Below are 19,159 nucleotides of genomic sequence, written 5' to 3' on the forward strand. Positions count from 1 at the left end.
TAATAGTTATTGGATATGATCGCTTTTTAACCTTTAATCTCTAACTATAGTCTTTTCACTTGCAATAACACACTGGATACTACATGTCATTATGTGTTTGAACGAGTTAAAGTATAAAAAGTGTCTGCAAGAGCCAGATATCCAGCAAACTCATGTCCAAACAGAATGGGTCTTTATTCAGGAAGTGAAAGAAAGAAAAAGAGATTGTAATCAACACCCCATTTAAATACAAAAACAAAAATAAAAATAAACATGATATTCATTTTGCATATCAAAGAACCATTCAGTAATAATTACAATCCAAACATCTCATAAACGACTTTTGTGAAGCTATACACACAAACTCTGATTTAGAAATTAGTCACTTTAACAATAAAATTACAAATATTTAGCTTTAAAAATAATTAAACTCAAAATAATATTTTAGCAATTAGCATCTTTAAATTATATATAGTGTTTTTCACATAAAAATACAAAATAATACCAATGACATTTAAATATGAAAAATTATTCCAAGAACCTGCTACTATCAAATAAAAGAAAATGTGGGAAAAAACAAGATGAAAAGAAATAGAAATATGCATGAAAAAGTCTCTCCTTTTGTTAGCAAAACACTATCCAAAATAACTACAATCATTTACATCAGTACAAAGATATCTGGATTTAAAAATACTTGCAATGAAAAAACGGGGTATCTTTTTCTGACAGTAAAAAATGACACTGTGGATCAGAAATTTGCAAAATATGCAATGAAAAAAATAAATCTGCATTAAAAAGGTTTACACTGTAGTTCTTACTTTTATACAAACATTAGAAACAGTATTGCACATCACAACACAGATTCGAGGTTAGTCAGCCTTTCAAAATGTGTTATATTCAAGTTTCAGAGCATCTACGAGGACAGGCAGCTGGGGCCTCGATGCAACAGGGGAGAATCTCAAGTGTCTTCCCAGAATATAATAAAACCTTCATGTTTCCTTCCATTAAATCAAACGTGTCATGTGTATCAAAATAAGAATCAGCTGTATATCAAAAACTTTGATGTTACTAATGATGTGATTCTTTGTCAACCAAAACTTTTGGACATAATTAGGGGTAAATAAAATCGAAATATCAGTCCTATTTAAATAGAAAAATACAATCAAAATCAACTCATTTTTTCGTCTACAAAAATAGTGAAATAAATATGATTTTTACAAAAGCAAGGACACATACAGAACCAAGTAACAGTGTTTAACATAGAAAATAGAAGCTCACAAAAACAGCACGAGTCAAGTGTTACAGGTGACGATATTCAAACATTATCAGACGCCATGAGAACCAAAGCCACGAGGAGGAAGAGGGGCCAGAGCGGGAGCCCAGTCTTTAGCTTTCACCTCCCATCAGGTTGCAGGCCGCGACGCCTTTCCGACTCCCGCTCCTCGTAACACCCGGACCATTTTAGAATATATTAGAAAACATTTGCTTTTTGCTCTACTCACACAAAACATAGCTAACTTAAGACCACTGCTCCACGCTACACTTTAAATAAGTCATTATGGGGAAAAAATATGATAAATTCTACCTATAAATAGGTGAAAACTTTCATAATTCGCTTCTAAACACAAGGGGTGAAGGAGACGGAAAACGAGCAGGGATACAGAAAAGTAGTGCATAATGTATATTATATATTAAAAAAAAAAAAAAAAAAAACAACATATTGAAGGGCCAGTGATGAGTAAATTGTTCACACAAACAATTTCAATTACACAACTCAACTAGTCTCAGTTCCATTAAGGTTTTGTAACAGTACACAGTTGACGCCTGAACACTGATACCGAGGAGCACACACACAGGGGCATGAGACACTAAAACCACGACAACACGAGAGCGACACACTTGTACAGTACCAAACAGACGGCTGGGCGACCGTCCTCACAAAAAAGATTGTCCCTAAAGAGTTTTTCAAGGGTCGAGGAGGAAATTAAACAAACAATAAAAAGAAAAAGATCATCTTTAGCGAAGACCACGCGTCACTGTCTTCATCGTGGACAAGTGTGGTGAGGAGATGTGGAGATGCTTCATCTTCCGGTAACTGCGTCAGTGTTTCCTTGGATTTATGGAGCTGCAGCCACACAGCATGGAAGCCTGACTGTTACATTACAAAATAAGCAGTTTAGTGTGTTTGAACAATGCTCAATAACACGGAGCACGCCAAACTGACAAAGTCTTTCATTTGCGTCTGGTCTGCTGGTGAAGCTACACCAGATTAGCCTTTGGAACCACACAAAGATATGGATAGGAAGAGTGAAGGTGGAGTCATTCTTCTCTACGAAATCTGTTGATAGCTAAACTAGAGCCTCAGTCTACACTAACAACAGTCACACAGCACATGGACGACACACAAACACAAACCACTGAACACCACTCTGCTTCTCAATGGCATTTTTTTGTTGTTTTTTTTTTGCTATACAAGCCACCACGTGACAACGTGATGGCATCCACTAAGTCTACAGTAGAACCAATATCACTTTTTGTATTGTTAGTATGTAAACAGATCAAACAACAGAGAAACATCAAAGCATGCAAGTTTAAATATGTTTTTTTAACTCATTTATCTGATTTTTTTCCCCTCTTAGGCATTTGTACTTGATGATCATGCTACTCATTATAGAATTGTTACGTCTTGTCTGCATTTATTATTTCAGTGGTTTGTTTTTTCCTGACATATATCCAGCATGCTATTTGTGTAGCTAAGCCTATAGTCATTATATGCACTCTTAAATCTTTCTATGGCAATGGGGGCCAGAAGTGTTCGAGTGCATACTGCATTTCGTTTTACATGATTCAGGTTTATAAATGGCATTAAATATAATACCTACACATCTATTCATATATATGTATATATAGCAGCAAAGCTTCTGAAATAGCTCGGTCAGTATAAATGTTGAATACAGTTGCAGAAAAGCAGATTTTGTATTTTGAGGTATCACTCTACGGGTCAGTATGAGCGCAAAAATAACCCTAGTGTCTTCTTTTTTTTACATTTCAATAAACTCTCTAACAAGAAGAAAGAGCCCATGGCAAAGTTAAAAACAAACAAACAACGGTTTGCTTTGTGGCAGAAAATGTGTCAATTTTAAGCTTCCTATATTTTTTTCTACCTTTGGTTAATGACCCGGGGCAGGCGTCAACATTATAGAATCGAGGTTTTCCCAGAAACAAGTGTGCACTGAACGCACCGTGGGGTGGCTAGCAGCAGACAGACAGACAAGCTGCCCCCATGCAAAAACATTCCCGTATCTACGTTAAATCTCACATACAAAAATAATGATAATAAAAAAAGCTACAAAAATCAATCTCTTTTTTTGTTTTTTAAATCTCCTCTTAGAAAAGATGAAAGTACCACAAAAGAGTTGTAGAGTTGTCAGAGCCTGAGATGTGCGGGGGGTTTTGGTGAAAAACTGAGGCTTGTGGTGTTTGGCTGCTACAAAAGATATATAGATATATAGTATATACTGTATAGTGTTATGTACTTGATTATACTGATAGCTTAGGAAGCAGGAGAGGCTGAGCGATGCTCTTTTTCCTGTTAGCCAGTGTTTAATTTCCCTTTCCCCTAACTGTGTTACCATGAAATTGGGGGTCGCAATCTCTAATTCCAGCGGAAGTGAATCTGGCGAGGGCGGTCGGCGCCTTCTTTAACCAGAGGCTTGTGAAACTCCCGTCCGGCACGGGAGTGGATGTTAGCCCAGCAGAACTCGCAGTAGTACTGAAGACAGGTGACGTTAGCACAGAAAAAAGGAGCAAATTTCCCTCCACAACGAGCACCCTGGCACTCATCACAGAGCTGATCATCCAGGACGTAGGGCTTCACCTCCACCTGCACATTAACGAGACATAATGTCAGCTGTAACGAAGGAAACAAGCTTAACGAAGCACAGGCAGAGAGAAAACCTTATTTAACCAGCCCTAACAAGCGTTTGCTTATCATAACAACAAGCCCCTTCTTCTCTGTAGGGATGCTGATAACACACAAAAAGATGCAAATACACACACACTTGCACGCGCGAATGGCATAAATTACACATCACCATGACAACTATGTCATATACCATGAATCCTACTGATTCCTAAAGTCTGAAAAGTTTAATTTACGGTAATAAAATATCTCGAAGCCTTTTATTTGTGATCGTTAGTAAAATTTTGAGATTCTGCTTATAAATAAAATATTTAGTGAAATATGTATCATACTGTAGATTCCTACCATCTTTTGTTCCTTTATGGAATTAGTATGTTATCTTATGTTCTTGCATACAATGTCACAACCCACAAATGTGCAACATTAAAGCTAGAGAAGTTTGGCTGATTATGTCTACATTGTAACAAGTGGGAAAACCTGTTTATTTCTCCTAAACGGTGCTACATTTCTAAGTAACATACATTTGAGGGTGGGGCAGCAGCGTTGAGAATGTGGGTTGTGCCCATGAAAAACTTGCTAAATCTTCTCTGCCAATGCCAAACACCTTAATCTACTGAAGTTCGATTGGTTTCATTTATTTGAGTGAATGATTGCTGATTGTAGAATGGGTTGGTGTTTCCACATGCTACAGGGGCCTCTGTTTGTTAAATTAGCACATTTTTAAATTGCCAACATGTTTTATTTCTTTAGTTTTTAATCATCCAATCCAATAAATGAGAAGAAACAAGAGCCAGTAGCAGAAAAAACTGTTTGCCATTGACAGATGCAAAATACCAGCAACACTGAACAGTGAAACAAAGTGCTTCACTGACCACTACACTGAGCACAGAGGTTTCTATAAACCAAATGACCACATTCCTTTGATAGTGTGCTGCTTTTCTTGAGGTTTCAAAAAGTGTTACATTTAATTACAAAAAAAATTCTGAAACCCTGATATACACTAAAAAGTCGAAGACGGGGGAAATATTAATGAAAGGAGGGTGGTCATACCCTCTTATCAATGTCAGCATGCTGCAGCTGGACGAATCTCGCGCTGATGGCAGCGATGTAACTCTGTTGGTTTGAGAAAGCCACTCGTCCTGCCCCCTTTGGGTATTTGAGCTCTGGATCTGTATCAATTCCTGCGTAGCACACTCCACCATAGAGGCGATCCATAATCATGGCCAACTCGACTAGTAAAAAAATGAACAGAGGACAAAAAGATGAATTTAAATATGTGAAAAAACAGATACAAGATTTGGATTTGAGAACAGAAGAGAAGCTATCAGAAGCTTATTTTTAGTCCAAGTTATCATTGCACGCATAGCTTGAATTCATCTCTACTGAGATGCAATACTAGTCGTAGAGAAACAAGTTGGCTATATTTACTTGCTCTCAGAGGACGAGGGACGCCGCCCACAAAGATGGTCTTGCGGGGATCAAGAGGCTGAGATCCATCCATCACAAAATCGCTGTCGCTCAGGTTCCAAGGACGAATTTGCACCTGGTGTCAAAGTCTAACAAGATTAGATCACCTTTCCCCCCTATAGGAAAATTGTGCCCATGTAGCTTCTTTTCACAGCGAGCTGGTACTGCTGTGCCACAGAGTATATTTAAAGATGGATATTGCTATATTTTCTGCTGCTTTAACCACATGTGCCTGCAATCAAATCAGTCCCTCGCTCTGGCTGTTAGACACAATGAAGTCATTTTAAGGTACTTCCATGTTGGCATCACTATTCAGACACAAAAGCTACACCCATCTTTTAAATTATTATTATTTAAGTGTTTAAAGATTTAAAAGCAATTTTTGAAAAACTCACAGGTTTGTCCTTGATGGTGGGGCTGGAGACACACAGGTAAAGCTTCCCATCCTCCTCCATACAGGCTTCAATCAGAGCCTGCACCGAGCTCTCTTCCTGGAACAGCAGGAATGCATAGCCTAGGAAACGTATATAAAAAGCTTCAGTGTACATGCATATAAGAACAAGAGAGGGTATAACAAAGGTGCTCACCTTGGTTTGTCACTATTCAAATGACATTCACTTATTTGCATCATATCATAATACCGTGCAGGCTCAATGTAAATACTGGTAACCAGCCATAAATAGGTGAGCTTGATGCTTTTGCTAATACCTTTAGGCGGAAAGTAGGATTTACTCTCTGCTTTGTGTGGCCAGTCCACCACAAGGTGACCAAAGCGGCGGAAGCTTGAGGTTATTTCATCTAAGGGAATTTGACATGTGACACGTGAGTAGGGAGATAAATCATAGAATTTTTTTTTTTAAAGGACTGGCAGTACAACACAATCATGAAATCATTTCTTTACTCACCTTCGTCTATGTCAGGAGGCAAACCTCCCACAAACACCTTACGAGAGAAGCGCTCGATGCGTTCCCCGTTTTGGTGAGGGTAACAGTTGGGAGAGCCAAGGACTCCTGGGACACCCTGGTTGCCATGGCCATCATCAAGGAGATTGTCATCAATAGGGAAGAGAGAGGAGCGGCCTGGTGGACAAAAAAAGGCAGGCAAGGCTACAGCAAATGTCAAGCATGCTATTAAACATTCACAAGCAGAAACCCTCACGAACATGTTTCCAATCCCAGTCACATTTCCTCTCCTTGAGGCAATGTTACATCTCTGCTATGACAGGGACGTACTGAGATGAGAGGCTTTCTATAAAATAATGTTTCTGCTTTTATTGCACTTTATTGCTGAGTGGATGTGAGGCCAAGCACCAGCTTAAAGTGAGGATTATGTACAATTTGTTTTTTTACAGATCCGAGACTGGGACACGCAATCATGTGTGCTCCACCCAGAGCAGCGTGGCAGATAAAGCGTGTGTGGAAAGGCAGGCCGAGTGGAGCGAAGCTGTTAACATAATGGCTAAGCACTATGGAGTCCCAAAGTGTTCAAATATATACCAGACGACACAAGTTATTTTAAAAGAATAAATAATGAATTAAGTTATTCATTATATAGCAAATATAAATGAAATGAGGGGATTTCTTTATCACATTCTTTGCATTATATTAGATAAAATGTGAATTATTGGACCAAAGTCTTTAGCCAGCAAAGGAAAGCAATCAAATTAATCTGATTCAACTAGCAGCTGCTTCTGTCAGAGCATAAGGACAGACGCAGCTTACAAGCCAAAAAAGTGAAGCCATCACAGAAGTGGCTTAAAAGAGGATTCTTTTTATGAGCCACCAGGGGGCGACTCGTGGTTGCAAAATCAAAAAACAACAAACAAAAAAAACAACAACCCTCACTTCCCTTTATTTGTGGTCTCAGTAGAACACTTTCCTGCAGGATTTATGGGCTCAGCTGCTAGTTTAAGGTCATACTGAAGAAAATATCAAGACCTTATTGTAAATTACATATTGATTATTCAGGATAATAATTTATCATTGACAAGTCGTTACCCTGTTAGCTTGCCATTTCACAGTCGAGCACATCTGGTTCAGAAACACCAAGATGTAGATGGTTAAAATACTGAGCTCGGAGGTCCATAACAGAACTTCTCAAACAAACAGGTGGTGTCGGGGTTTTGGAATAAAATCACTGTTATTATGAACATGAATGATATAATAATATTTTAGAAGATTAGTATATTTTAATAATTTATTATTTTTAGAAACCAATGGGATGTTTCTACAGGGTTTTGGACTTCTGCAGAAAATAAGCTCTGTGGGAAATAAAGGTTCTCTTTAAAGGTTTGCGCGGCTCCTCGTTATAGGTGCCGAGTGATTTCAAGATAATCTTCACATATTCAATCCATTTTCACAGTTTTTTTTAAGTGTGGATACATTTGGCAGAAGTAAAAACACATATTTTGAGGTATAAATAAGCTGCACCCTAGCAGCATGACTTCAGCCTGACTATCACTAACCTCCTTTGTTTGCTACCAAAACTTGAGATACAGTTTCAAAATTCACAAGTGGGGAACAAAACGTGAAAATATCTAAAGTTTGTGTAAAACACAGACCTTATTTTAAGCACACAGTCAAAAATCTATACAAAGTGCTACATGCTAACCTATTTTATTTATACTTTGGGTTTCCATAGAGCAGAGGCTATAAACACCACCAAACATGAAACCCTAAACTTAATGTATGTCTGGATACTGAAACAACACATTTTTCTTTGTATATTTTTTTAATAGTCAATCAGAAATTTGATGAGCAAAATTCTGTGTTCCCAAATTTAAAAGCAGAAAACAGTGAAGTCTAAGTCCAGACTTAAGGCCTCAGTTTGGTATCTATTTAAGCAATAACACATGCCACAAGGAAAAAGCCACAAGTAAAGAGACACGCTAGAGAAAGCTGAATTTACCTCGACGCCTCCCATAGCTCCTGGCTGCATGTAGAAAAGTACAAGAGTGCAAGTTTCAGCTATGAAACATTTCTCAGAGGGCATTTGTAACTGTAGACTTTAATCTGCTGATCCAACCCAACCAGCTTTTATTCAAGTCACCGACTAATGAGCTAAACTGAGATACTTTTAAAAAAGGACTTAAATCCTCCTGAAACCCAAAACAAAAATTATTATTTTTTCCAAACTTCCTAAATGCTGTGGCAAGGAAGCCTGAGGGGCTGCATCTGTCATATACTTGATGAAAGCAATACACAGAAAGCCCAGAAGCCTATAAATGACATTTACACAAATGTTGTTATTTTGCACAAAAAGGTTTTAAATGCAATCAAAAACCAGGAAAAGGAAAACTGTTTAAAGGCCAAAGCCCTAAATATGCTCTGGCAGGGACAAGAAATCTAATTACACACAGCAGCATAGATGGCGTTGAAAAGGGGACAAAAATTATTTTCTGATTATTGAGTCTCAGGAGGAAATGGCAACCAGAACTTATTAAAAACACTCATAATTACTCCCAAATGTTGTCTGACCCCGATTTATGTCTCGCTAATACTGTTACAAAACACGGTTTTATTTTTTTGACAACTGGATGTGTCTCCAAATGTGAAGCTAAAAAAACAAAAACACAGGGACTATTCAGGGCAACAATTATTCTAATTAACACAAGAAAATTTAATTGGAGGCAACCTGGAACAACCTTTGTCATTCAAGTACTACACAAAACGAGCACAGTAAATTTTCAGTTATACCACATAGCCACTTTAATGCCAACAAAACAGTTGAACAGCTGGTTAAAAAAACTGAACCCATTTAACGGGTACTGTCAGATACTCTGCAGCAGATGCAGCAGAGGTGACACTGCGTGGCCTTATTGCACCACAGTGAGTGCGTCTAATGAGGCTAAAGAGTAATGGTGGGAGCATCATGAGAGCTGCAGACACAGGAGGATGGTGCTAGGAGATAATTACCATTGAGCATGAGTAGGCCGTCAGCCCCGGGGTTAGGGCATCCCACACGGCCTGATGTGAGAAACAGACACACACACGCAGAAAACACACACACAAATAGGAATGAGACATAGAGCAGATGGAGAAGACAGGGCAAAGCCAATGCATGTACATGGGAATAACCACACAAAAATGCACGCACACACATAAACAGAAAAAACAACTGTCTTTTCACAGTTGAGCACAAACAGGAGCAAATGTTTTTTTCCCCCATAAATGACCACATACTGTTTCAGCTTTCCGACCAAACTACAGTGGAATTACTTGTTTTATTTAAGGCGATAACAACGTCCATTTAAAAAACAAAAAACAAAAAACATTTTAATGCAAAGACCTAGCAAGTTCTGAGCTGAACAAGACAATTTCTCCCCTTTTTTTTTTTACATTCTGCTTTGGAAACGATTGAGGAAAAAAAACACTTGTTATAGTAACCCAATTTCCCATCATATTTAGTTTTACAGTGGTTTCTCAATCGTACTAATGAATCAAAAATCACAAATACCAAATTCTAGATCACAGCATTCATTGTGAAATGTCAGATAAATTAAGTCACTAATAAGATACAAATATATTAAAAATGTGTTGCCTTATGAGAAGCTACATTTGGAGCCGTTATCCAGAATGCTGTGTTGTGTTAACCATGTCAGTGCTATAAATGGCAGAGCGGACCCCTGCAACCCCCCCTTCCATCTCACCTCTCTTAGCTGTCATATGCAGCGTGTGAAAGTGTGATCACATCTAAAATTAGAGTAGACCCCCCCAACCCCCCACGCTTTGCTGTGCACACTGGCCCGTGTCCTCTCCATCTGCTCCGGCAGGAAAAACAAGAAACTCGCCCAAGAAAGGAGGGCGCAGGTTGAGTAATAATCTTAGCCAACTGCAAATGAGAAAATCCACACAGGAAATTTTATACGTGTTTGCAAACCTCAACTGTTTGTCTTTTAACCAGTGATGAGTTTTTCTTCTTTGTAATATTTTAAAGTGAGAGTGTTTTTGGCTTGTCAGGCTGTAAAAGAGCTACGAGCAGCCGTCAGTAGGAGCTGTTATTTGACACTGCTCCTCTGATGTCCAGCAGTTGAGCACAGGAGGCCAGGACAGTGTCGATCTACGATAAATTCTCTGCTTGGTCCTGCCAAGAAGTGAGGAATAATTCAGCAGTTACACAGATCCGTTAATATATTTTTAAGGTGTAAAATACACATGTTTGACAGTTACAGATGTTTTCTGATATTAGTAAAGAAAAATGCCATGGTTTCTCTTTTTCCTGACCTCCAGCTCTGAGTCAGATCAGTGTGCTGTTCAGGTTAAGTAGGAACAGGATCAGAGCTGGAAGGTCATGTAAATGTGCAGCTGGTGGCACAAGTATTAAGCTCTCAGCACGGAGAAAATAAGCTGGTGTGTGGAAAAACAGCACAGCTCTGGGAGCAATGGGCCTGTCACTTCCCTGCACGATGTCGGGTTGCCTCCGCGAACACGATCGCCTCCCTCTGACCCCACGAACTGAGACTGAAAGGGAAAGGCCAGCTTACCTTTCATCGGATCCTGCTCAGCTCGCATGATGTCAATCAGAGAGCTCTCCAGGGAGTGCATGTTCAGACTGTCGTACATCCTGGTGCGATCCTGAAAAAATACAGGTGACATTTCTTTTTTTAATCATCCAGAGTTTGACAAAACAAACAAACGTCACGGTGCACGAATAAATCCTCACGTTTCTCACACACCTTCGGGATTTGGCTTATGAATAATAAAACCTTTGAAGCACAGGGTATTTGGCTTAACATGCGCCTCACGCTCGGATTAACATTTTTTCCGTATTTATTCACTTCAGGAGTCTAAAGGTAAGTTTACAGGCAGCCTACACAACGGATTCCCCAAGCTCTCTGGACTGCTTCCAAGATGCAGACAAAGAGAGAAAATGGAAACTAAAACCAGGAGCGGCATTTCACAATAGAGCTGAGATGGAGGTTGGGAGTTTGTCAGCAGAACAGTGAAGTTGATCATCTTATTATTCTAGCCAGAGTGCCAAGTCCATCTTATAACACACAGCACAATGACAGGCTAATGTCCCAACTCTATGATAGTTAATAGCAGCATGTCGCTTCTGTGTAAGCAACAGTAATTCAGAAAATGATCACACGGTAACTGCGCAAAATACAAAATGCTATCAAAAAATTTACAATTAAAATGCAATAGCATGCAACTTCTTGCATTTGTGTTGGTCAAGCTTCAACTTGAACTTCATTTCAGGTAAGGGGACAAAATCACAGGAAGTCAAATTTCACAAGGACGGCTGATGATAAGTGACAACTGTGCTGGTGTAACCAGAAACGGTTTCCCTGCATTGTACTAGAGTGCACTGTCATGTGAAAACGTTAAGGTAGATGTAAAAACGCAGATTAGTTTGAGATCGAGGTTCACTTTAGCACTCTGTTTCAAGTCTGGGGAGTGGTCCAAATGAAGCAGGAGTGCTTGAGCGCTGCAGAGCTTCACAGTGAGACAATCCTGAAGGGGGCCAACTTTAAAGTGAGTGGTTTTTGCTTTTTAATAGTTTTGGAACTTTTTGACCAAACCCTTTCACTGCTGCATTATGAGAATGATTAACAGGTTCACACTGGTCTTTATGTGTCATAAACCTGCCAACTTTAGAGACGAAGGACAGCGACTTTTGCCTGCTTCCTTGCCAAAGGGGATGGGTGGCCAAATTTCAGGCTGGATGTGGGGATTTTCAGGGGATTTGTGTCTCCAGCTGGAATTGAACCAGGACCTTTTGCTTGCCAGCGGACCACTAGTTAATTTAAATTGGCTTAATTTTTTTAATATCCCTTTCCTTCACAGATTTTTTCATGTAAATATTCCAGGCTTGAAGAAATCTTGGTGATATTTCTATCATCACATCAATAGTGCACGTGTTTTTTCTTTGAAGTGCTAAACAGCAACCTGTTTACTGTTGATCATTTAGTTTGAGTAATTTTCATGACAGGCCAAGGATTCTGGAGGGTTCTGTGTTAACAAGAAGACTGATGTAATGGGTGACAATGAGCAATGGGAAACCTGACGTTGCTGGATGATCTTTTTTCTTTAGCGTCATAGTATTTTAGGGTGATCACATCAGTTAATTGCAGGAAACTTGCAGCCTTTCTTAGAGAAACAACAAGTGACTAGCCCCACTAAAGGCTAACTGAAGGCAGAGGTGCTGTTCCTTTTGTCCCCAGTTTACCTCTGTGTTATGTTAAAAACATGACACAGCAGAGATACAGTCTGTCACTGACTGCCAAACATTAAACAGAGAGGAAGGAAGGAAAAGACTTGGAATCTGAAAAATTCCAGTAGTGACACTGTTTATGGAAATTAACAATCCATGCAGTCGCGTCTGTTTCCTGGAATAGGAAGCGCTGCACTTCTTGGCACTGATAATACTAATAATTTGAGCTCATAGCAACAGTCGTACCATTTGGTGACACCATTAATAAGGTGATATCATTAGATCGGTCTGAATGAGTCACGGCCATACCCGCATTAATCTTAGAATTGATTCAGGCAAAGTCGCTCATAATCTGAAAGGTTTTGTGGATTTGATTTTATATTAATTGTGTGTTGAGGTCCTTAAAGGCACATTTAAACTTTTAATCAATTGATGCACTTTGAGTGTCCAAGCTGTGCAGTTTTTAACATTAAAATGTCTCTTACATGAAGCCTATAACTGAATGATTTTATAGAAGAATTCAACAGCAACACCGAGCTCTTTCAATGCAAGTCGCACTGGAAATGATAAACTATGACAAAGAATGATATTAAACATGGAGTTTCAGGGAACAATACTGCCTCATAAATGTTCCTAAGAACTCAGTAATATCAATTCAAAACAAGTAAAACACTGTTCAAAGTGCCTGTATCCCAGGGGGAGATTTTCTGAAGGCTTTCCTGACTATGACTCCATTTCTTTGCAGGCACGAGAATCGAAACATCAAATCACAATGCAAATTATGTTCTTTGAAAATAGCAACCAGTCTCACGGCACACGCAGACGTCTCTTTACACTTGGCAAAGATCTAGGCTTCGCAATCTTCCACATCAGGTTACTTTGCTTTTTTCTGCATTCTGTGTAAGTTTGATTGCTAACTTGAAACTCCAGGCAAGGTTTAATTCAGTGTGTGCACGGGAGGTGTGTTACTATGACGATCACAAGTGTCTGGGTCCAATTTTAAGAAAAATATAAAGTGACATATGGGGCATCACTTGAATTGTGCTGCAAGCCTTGGTTCTGAAGCATGTGCTATAAGCTGTGTGTTGTACAAAAGTGATACATTCTGAGTGCAACGTGTAAAAGTTAAATGGATGACTCTGTGTGTGGTTCAATGCATTAATTAAAGATAATTATACACAAATAAACCGAGCACAAGGCACTACATAAATGTCTTCAGGGGTTATAAATCAGTTCATGTTTTTAGTTCTGGTAAAAACATTTTTCCTACACAGGAGGTAACTGTAATAAAATAATCTTCCTAAATCAGTTTTGTGAATTGGGATTTCATTTACTAACACACACAACAGACGTTCTTGTTTAAGAAATAGTGAGAAAAAGGAAAATTTTGTTAAATTAGGTAAGTCACTGTACTTAGTCATCCCACAGAGGCCCATTCTGAGCCTGGAAAAACACTGTATCAGCGACACGAAAGAGACGAAGATTAATCCAATTTTGTGAACAAATGGGAATTTTGTTTTTGGCAGGAAAATTAGAACGATGTGATTAAAATATGACTAAACGATGACCATCTGGACCCTGAAGCATTAAAAGGGGAAAGTAGATGCACTGATGATCATAGAGTCCCTCAGTTCATTTAAGTACACAAAAAAATATATCATTAATGTTAGAAACGTGACAATATTCAGAAATTAGACACATAGGCAGCATATTGTAGTGTCAATTTTCTGATGAAGATATGGGAATGGATGTGGTAATATGTTGTTTAGACATGTATAGAGAACATTTGGAATGTGCATTTACTCTTTTGATGTCATTTGCTCCACACGACCTCGTTCTTGTTTACTGTCAGTTCTGCCAAGCCAGGCTACAGATGCCTACCCAAAAGAAAATCCCACATTTTTGGACATTGGGAGAAACACATCTACTTTTAAATATCATTTGCTCTTCGAGAGGCCTTTTGTATTACACAACAAGTCTATTTAAGAAGGTATTTAAAGAAAAGAAGGAGTGAGTTTGTTACCTAGAAAACTTAACTTTCATTAGTTTCATTGCAAGTACCAGTGAAATTGTAACTTTTCATTAGCCATATAAAGACCATAGTATAGACACTTGTCTTTCTGAATAATAGCAAAAACCTGAATATTTTATGCAAGTAAACAACTGTATTTCTGATACTTTCATTAGGTAGACCACAACTTGGAATATGACCTTTTAAAGTTTGGCAAAGGAGCAGTTTTAGTGGCAAAAGGCGTTAACTTCCTGAAAATAAAGCAGCCCAGCCGAGATCCTCAGATCTAAAAACTCTTGCTTATGTTTCTCCTGTTGATAGAAAGAATTATTATCCCCTTTTAGTTTATACCTCATCAAGTAAAGTTAAGTAAAACTATCCCTTCAGAGACCTTCATCATTTAATTTGTCTAACATCTAATTCGTGTGATTGATTTAACCTCTGTCGCCAGCTCTTTCCCACCTTTAAACCCACTGATTCTCACACTGTCAAACAAAAACCCTTCTGTTACCCCCCACACACACCAAACCAATGATCCTACAAAACATACCTGCAGGGGCAACAAGGTGTTGCTGTTGCTGTCTGTGCGAAACATGTTCTCCTCTATCCAGGACTTAGGCCCCAGTGATCCGCCAGAGCGTGGGAACTTGGGAGGAGCGATGACATTGCTTGAGAAGGGCTTCTTCAGGGGTGAGACGTGACTGACTGAGCCAGGTACACCCATGCCGCTCCCTCTGCGGTGGTCCCGGCCCCAGGACATCCCCCCGGAGCCCCAGCCATTGCCTTGGTGACTACCCCAGGGAGATGGTTTCACCATGGGCTGTGCAAACATAAAGATAATATGGAGTTAAAGAGAACTGAGAGCTTTATCATGTCTGTAATACACAAATATTTTTTGTATTTACAACATCCATTTCATCCTATCTTGCCTTTCTTTCCTTTCACAGCCACAGCTTGATCTGCTCCTGTAACGGGTGGCTGGATAAGAAGATTTAGGGCTTTAAGACTAATACTAAGTATCCTGTGCGCTGCAACACCACCTCTGTAACTTACACACAGTCTCTCTCCACCTGGACCTTGGGTCCCCTCTTAAGCATCATGCATTGGATTGCATTGTGCTTAATCTCACATGTGAATCATACACAGAGGAGAAACAACTTTCTGTTTCTTCTGCACTCAATGCTTAATGTAAACTGAAAACCTTTGGACTCACTGGCAACGTCCATGTTCTAATAGTGCTGTATTTGAGGAACAGAGTTAATAATCTAAAAAAAAAAAAAAAAAGGATAACAGAAGTGCTTTTAAGCAGAATCATAAGAGAGAGACTCAGCACTCTGAGAAAGGGAAATGGAAAAATCTATGAGCAAAGTTGAAAGAACGCTCTTTTTAAAGCTACTGTTGGGAAATCCATGTCCTGGTTGCCACTGAAATTAAAGTTAGTTTAGATGAAGCTTCCAAAAAACAAACAAACAAACAAAAAAGATCCAATAAGCACCCAGAGACATTTCAAGATGGCTGCCGAGTACCAAGACTTGCTTCTAGAAGGACATTTACATGAAAAGAGGCTGTTTTAGAGTCCTGTTAGAAATGAATGTACCAAACCTCACATACAAAAAACACGATTCACAAAATATGCATTTAGTAACTAACAAAATAGAAAAGATGCAGCATTTTCTTATGTTTTTCACTTTAAAATTGAACTTGCACGTAATGGTGGGGATCACCTTTATGCGGTTGTCTGTGTTGGTTTCATGAAAATATATTTACATAGGACTCAGAGCAAAGGGCTAAAGGTTAGTGAAACAGGAACACCACACATGCACTACAGGCACACCCAGTCACATACATACTTCCATGCACACACCCAATGTGCAAATTGCATTACGGAGAAACCTGAAGCTGAAGGCTACAAACCCCCAACTGCTGCATGACTGGACTGCTCATGTGAGCTTCTGCTGTTGCTGCATTTCCTCAGGGCATTGCAACCGACAACCATCACACCACCAAGATACTGGACGCTTTTCATTTCACCCAAATATAAGCACCCATTTACGACAACAAACCCTGCAAACCTTTGTATTCCCACTGAGTGCACCACAAGGCAGGGATGGCCCTGTGCCATGTGACCACATCCCACAGCCAGCTTCCAGGAGAGAACAACAGCTAGATTCAGTGATGCTCCCTTGTAACCCTGTTCACCCCTCCCTCTCTTTGCCTAAAGAGTAGACTTGAGCCCTTGCATAATGCATTATGCATTTGTCATTATGCATCAAGATAAAAATAGTTTATTATTCAAGGTAAAGATTATACATGAATTCACATACACACATTAATCTATAAAGGCTTTATAACTACATTGTGACAAAATATCCCCAACCCAAGGACGTGCCAGAGTCAGCTTTCACAAAACTATAGACCTAATGGATTGGCTACAGATTTGGAGAGTCTTAATATCTACATTCGCTTATGATAGTTACATTAATGGGAATAGGAGACCCGGCCATGCTCCCCAGCAGCTCACCTGATGTTGGTTGTAGTTGTTCCTCTGCTGCAGGAAGGCGCCCTGCTGGGGATGCATCTGGGGACTAACGGGGGACCTGCGACTTTGCGGCTGCTGAGGGACGTTTATCTGGGGTGAGAAAGGACCGCTGAAGCCCTGCACGTTAATCCCGGCGCACGGATTAGCTGACACCGGAGAAAAACTCTGGAAGAAGGCCGGGTTGATGGAGGAGGGGATACCTGGGTAGAAGCTGTTGTCAGAGTCCGCGTTGGGCATATGGTTAATGGCGTTCGCGTGGATGGGGTTGATGGAGTTGGGTGCGGGCGGGGGAGAGGAGCTGGTCTGAACGGACCAAGGGGTGCCGAACCCAGGGAGGGAAGGTGAAGACGAACCCGCATTGGCGCTCTGCAACTCCTGGGTGGGGAGGTTCGGGAACGCGGCGCCGAGACCTCCGGACAACATGTTGCCGGTGCTGCTGCTGCTGCCATTGCCGTTATTTATATGGTGGGCGATAGGGGAGTCCATTTGGATCTTGTTTAGGTTTACGGAAGTGGGCAATGGCGACGCGGCATCAGCTTCAGCCTCTTCCACTGGAGAGCCGCGGGGGTCAGCGGCGCTGAGTTTGGTCTTGGAGAAGGGCTGCCTCTGCGGCAGGTGACTGAAACGTCCCTGGGGTGGGGTCGGCTCTGTGGGGCTGAACTCAGTGTGCTGACCTAACTGCTGATGTATTTTTCTGCTGTGCTGAAGGTCACAGATAGACTGCGTCGGGCAGAAATGATCAGGGAAAGCTATCTTCTGCTCTACGTGGTTATAATCCGGCGTGAACGAGCTCAGCTGGCCGTCGTTGTGCCTGTCGGTTTGGTTCGGCTGCTTTCCGGGTTTGCTGACCGGGCTGCTGCTGCGGTCCGTTTCCGTGGTTGACGGGGGTAACTGTGTGGTTGTCACCCCCACAGGGTCATCCTGCATGTTTTACTGATGCGCAGCAACTGACAGAAACAGCAGGGACGAGGCGACGCTGCTGAAAGGCGAAAAGAGGGAGGAAAACCGGTAGGACGAGGCGTAGTATCCGTCCGCCGATGTAAAATACTAAATTCGACGTTTAAATAAGGCAAGAAATGCCGACGAGAATATATTTAACCAGCGTTCCTAAATGAGGTCTATTCAAAGAGTGTGTGTGAAAAGGCTGCAGACTACAGTGCTGAGAGGAGGGGGTCTGGCCTGTGCAAATAGTCAGCTCGCTCGATGCCTAATCTCTGTTTCACTCGGTGATATTATCATCTGACTAAAGACCGAGCTTTTTAGGCCTTGTACACTAGCCTAGCCTGTACGGTCCATTCCTGTCCGACCGTTCTGCCCCCTCCTCTGGTTACCGGCTGTGCTGCTGCTGCGGCAGAGGATTAAAGATCCCCGACTCAATCGACGTCACGACCGCATCACGCCTGTGCGCCCGCCTCGAGCCCGAGCTGCAAAGAGGACCGCATTGTTTACGTCACTTTTTCATTATTCATAAAGTGCAGTAGGCCTAAAACCCTCAGCAAAAAAAGGCCACTGTAGGCTGACTGTGGCCCTAATTATGACCAGTAATTTTATGACTAATACTGCCGCGTGACTAATTTGTATGGCCATGTAGCGAAGTGACCCTATAGCAACCATTGCAAACTACTAGTCAGTTATCATATTCATATTCATCGTCAACTATTCAAGAGCCAATAACCCTTTCGTATTTATATTTCACAATACATGGTGTTAATTTGAAATATTTTATTTCAACTAAAGTGACATTCAGAAGCCTAATTCAAACGCCCAGCCAGGATACATTACGCACTCTTATTGAACTGGATGTTAACGCCACTTTGGCCTCTCTATTCTGCATGTCTCCCCAATAGTGCTTTGAAAAAAGCTCAAGCATTTCCAGGGTACACGTTGTACAGTTTTCATCCGCCCGTGCCTATCAGTATTCAGTCCACAACCATCGTGCGTGCGTCTGCGCCAGCGTCACTTTACGCATGTACGCCGACAAGCTAAATATAGTTTTCTATGTCAGCGCGTGTCAGGGGAGATGAATCTTCTTCGCCTGCACTGAACTCAAAGCTGACAAGTAACCCCAACATATGATTTGCCACCA

At 40.6% G+C, this 19,159-nt stretch overlaps 1 protein-coding gene across 4 annotated transcripts; it reads right to left on the minus strand.

The window, feature by feature from the left end:
- Positions 1-155: 155 nt before the first annotated feature.
- On the minus strand, positions 156-18,442 carry cpeb2 (cytoplasmic polyadenylation element binding protein 2). 4 transcript variants are annotated; one of them, XM_085263983.1, is made up of 11 exons: positions 17,056-18,441; positions 15,085-15,354; positions 10,851-10,941; positions 9,283-9,333; positions 8,276-8,299; positions 6,274-6,447; positions 6,077-6,166; positions 5,764-5,882; positions 5,330-5,444; positions 4,952-5,133; positions 156-3,862 (listed from the first exon to the last, which is right to left on the minus strand). In XM_085263983.1, exons 1-11 carry the CDS (start codon positions 17,998-18,000, stop codon positions 3,635-3,637), a joined length of 2,289 nt encoding a protein of 762 aa, XP_085120109.1. In that variant the 5' UTR covers positions 18,001-18,441; the 3' UTR covers positions 156-3,634. The 4 variants fall into 4 exon arrangements, with proteins under 4 accessions (XP_085120109.1, XP_085120110.1, XP_085120111.1 ...); XM_085263984.1 differs by lacking the exon at positions 8,276-8,299 and having other exon boundaries at positions 17,056-18,442; XM_085263985.1 differs by lacking the exon at positions 9,283-9,333.
- Positions 18,443-19,159: the final 717 nt, after the last annotated feature.

This window comes from Mchenga conophoros, linkage group LG23 (assembly GCF_057382185.1).
Source record: "Mchenga conophoros isolate Kocher_MC1m ecotype Shallow Benthic linkage group LG23, M_conophoros_male_GT1.1, whole genome shotgun sequence".
NCBI classification, from domain to species: domain Eukaryota; kingdom Metazoa; phylum Chordata; class Actinopteri; order Cichliformes; family Cichlidae; genus Mchenga; species Mchenga conophoros.

Coding starts and splice junctions, on each gene's coding strand:
- cpeb2 (XM_085263983.1), bottom strand. CDS start 18,000: ATGCAGGATGACCCTGTGGGGGTGACAACCACACAGTTACCCCCGTCA. Junction 15,355..17,055: donor ACAACTACAACCAACATCAG/GTGAGCTGCTGG, acceptor ATGTTTGCACAG/CCCATGGTGAAACCATCTCC. Junction 3,863..4,951: donor ATGCTGACATTGATAAGAGG/GTATGACCACCC, acceptor GTTAATGTGCAG/GTGGAGGTGAAGCCCTACGT.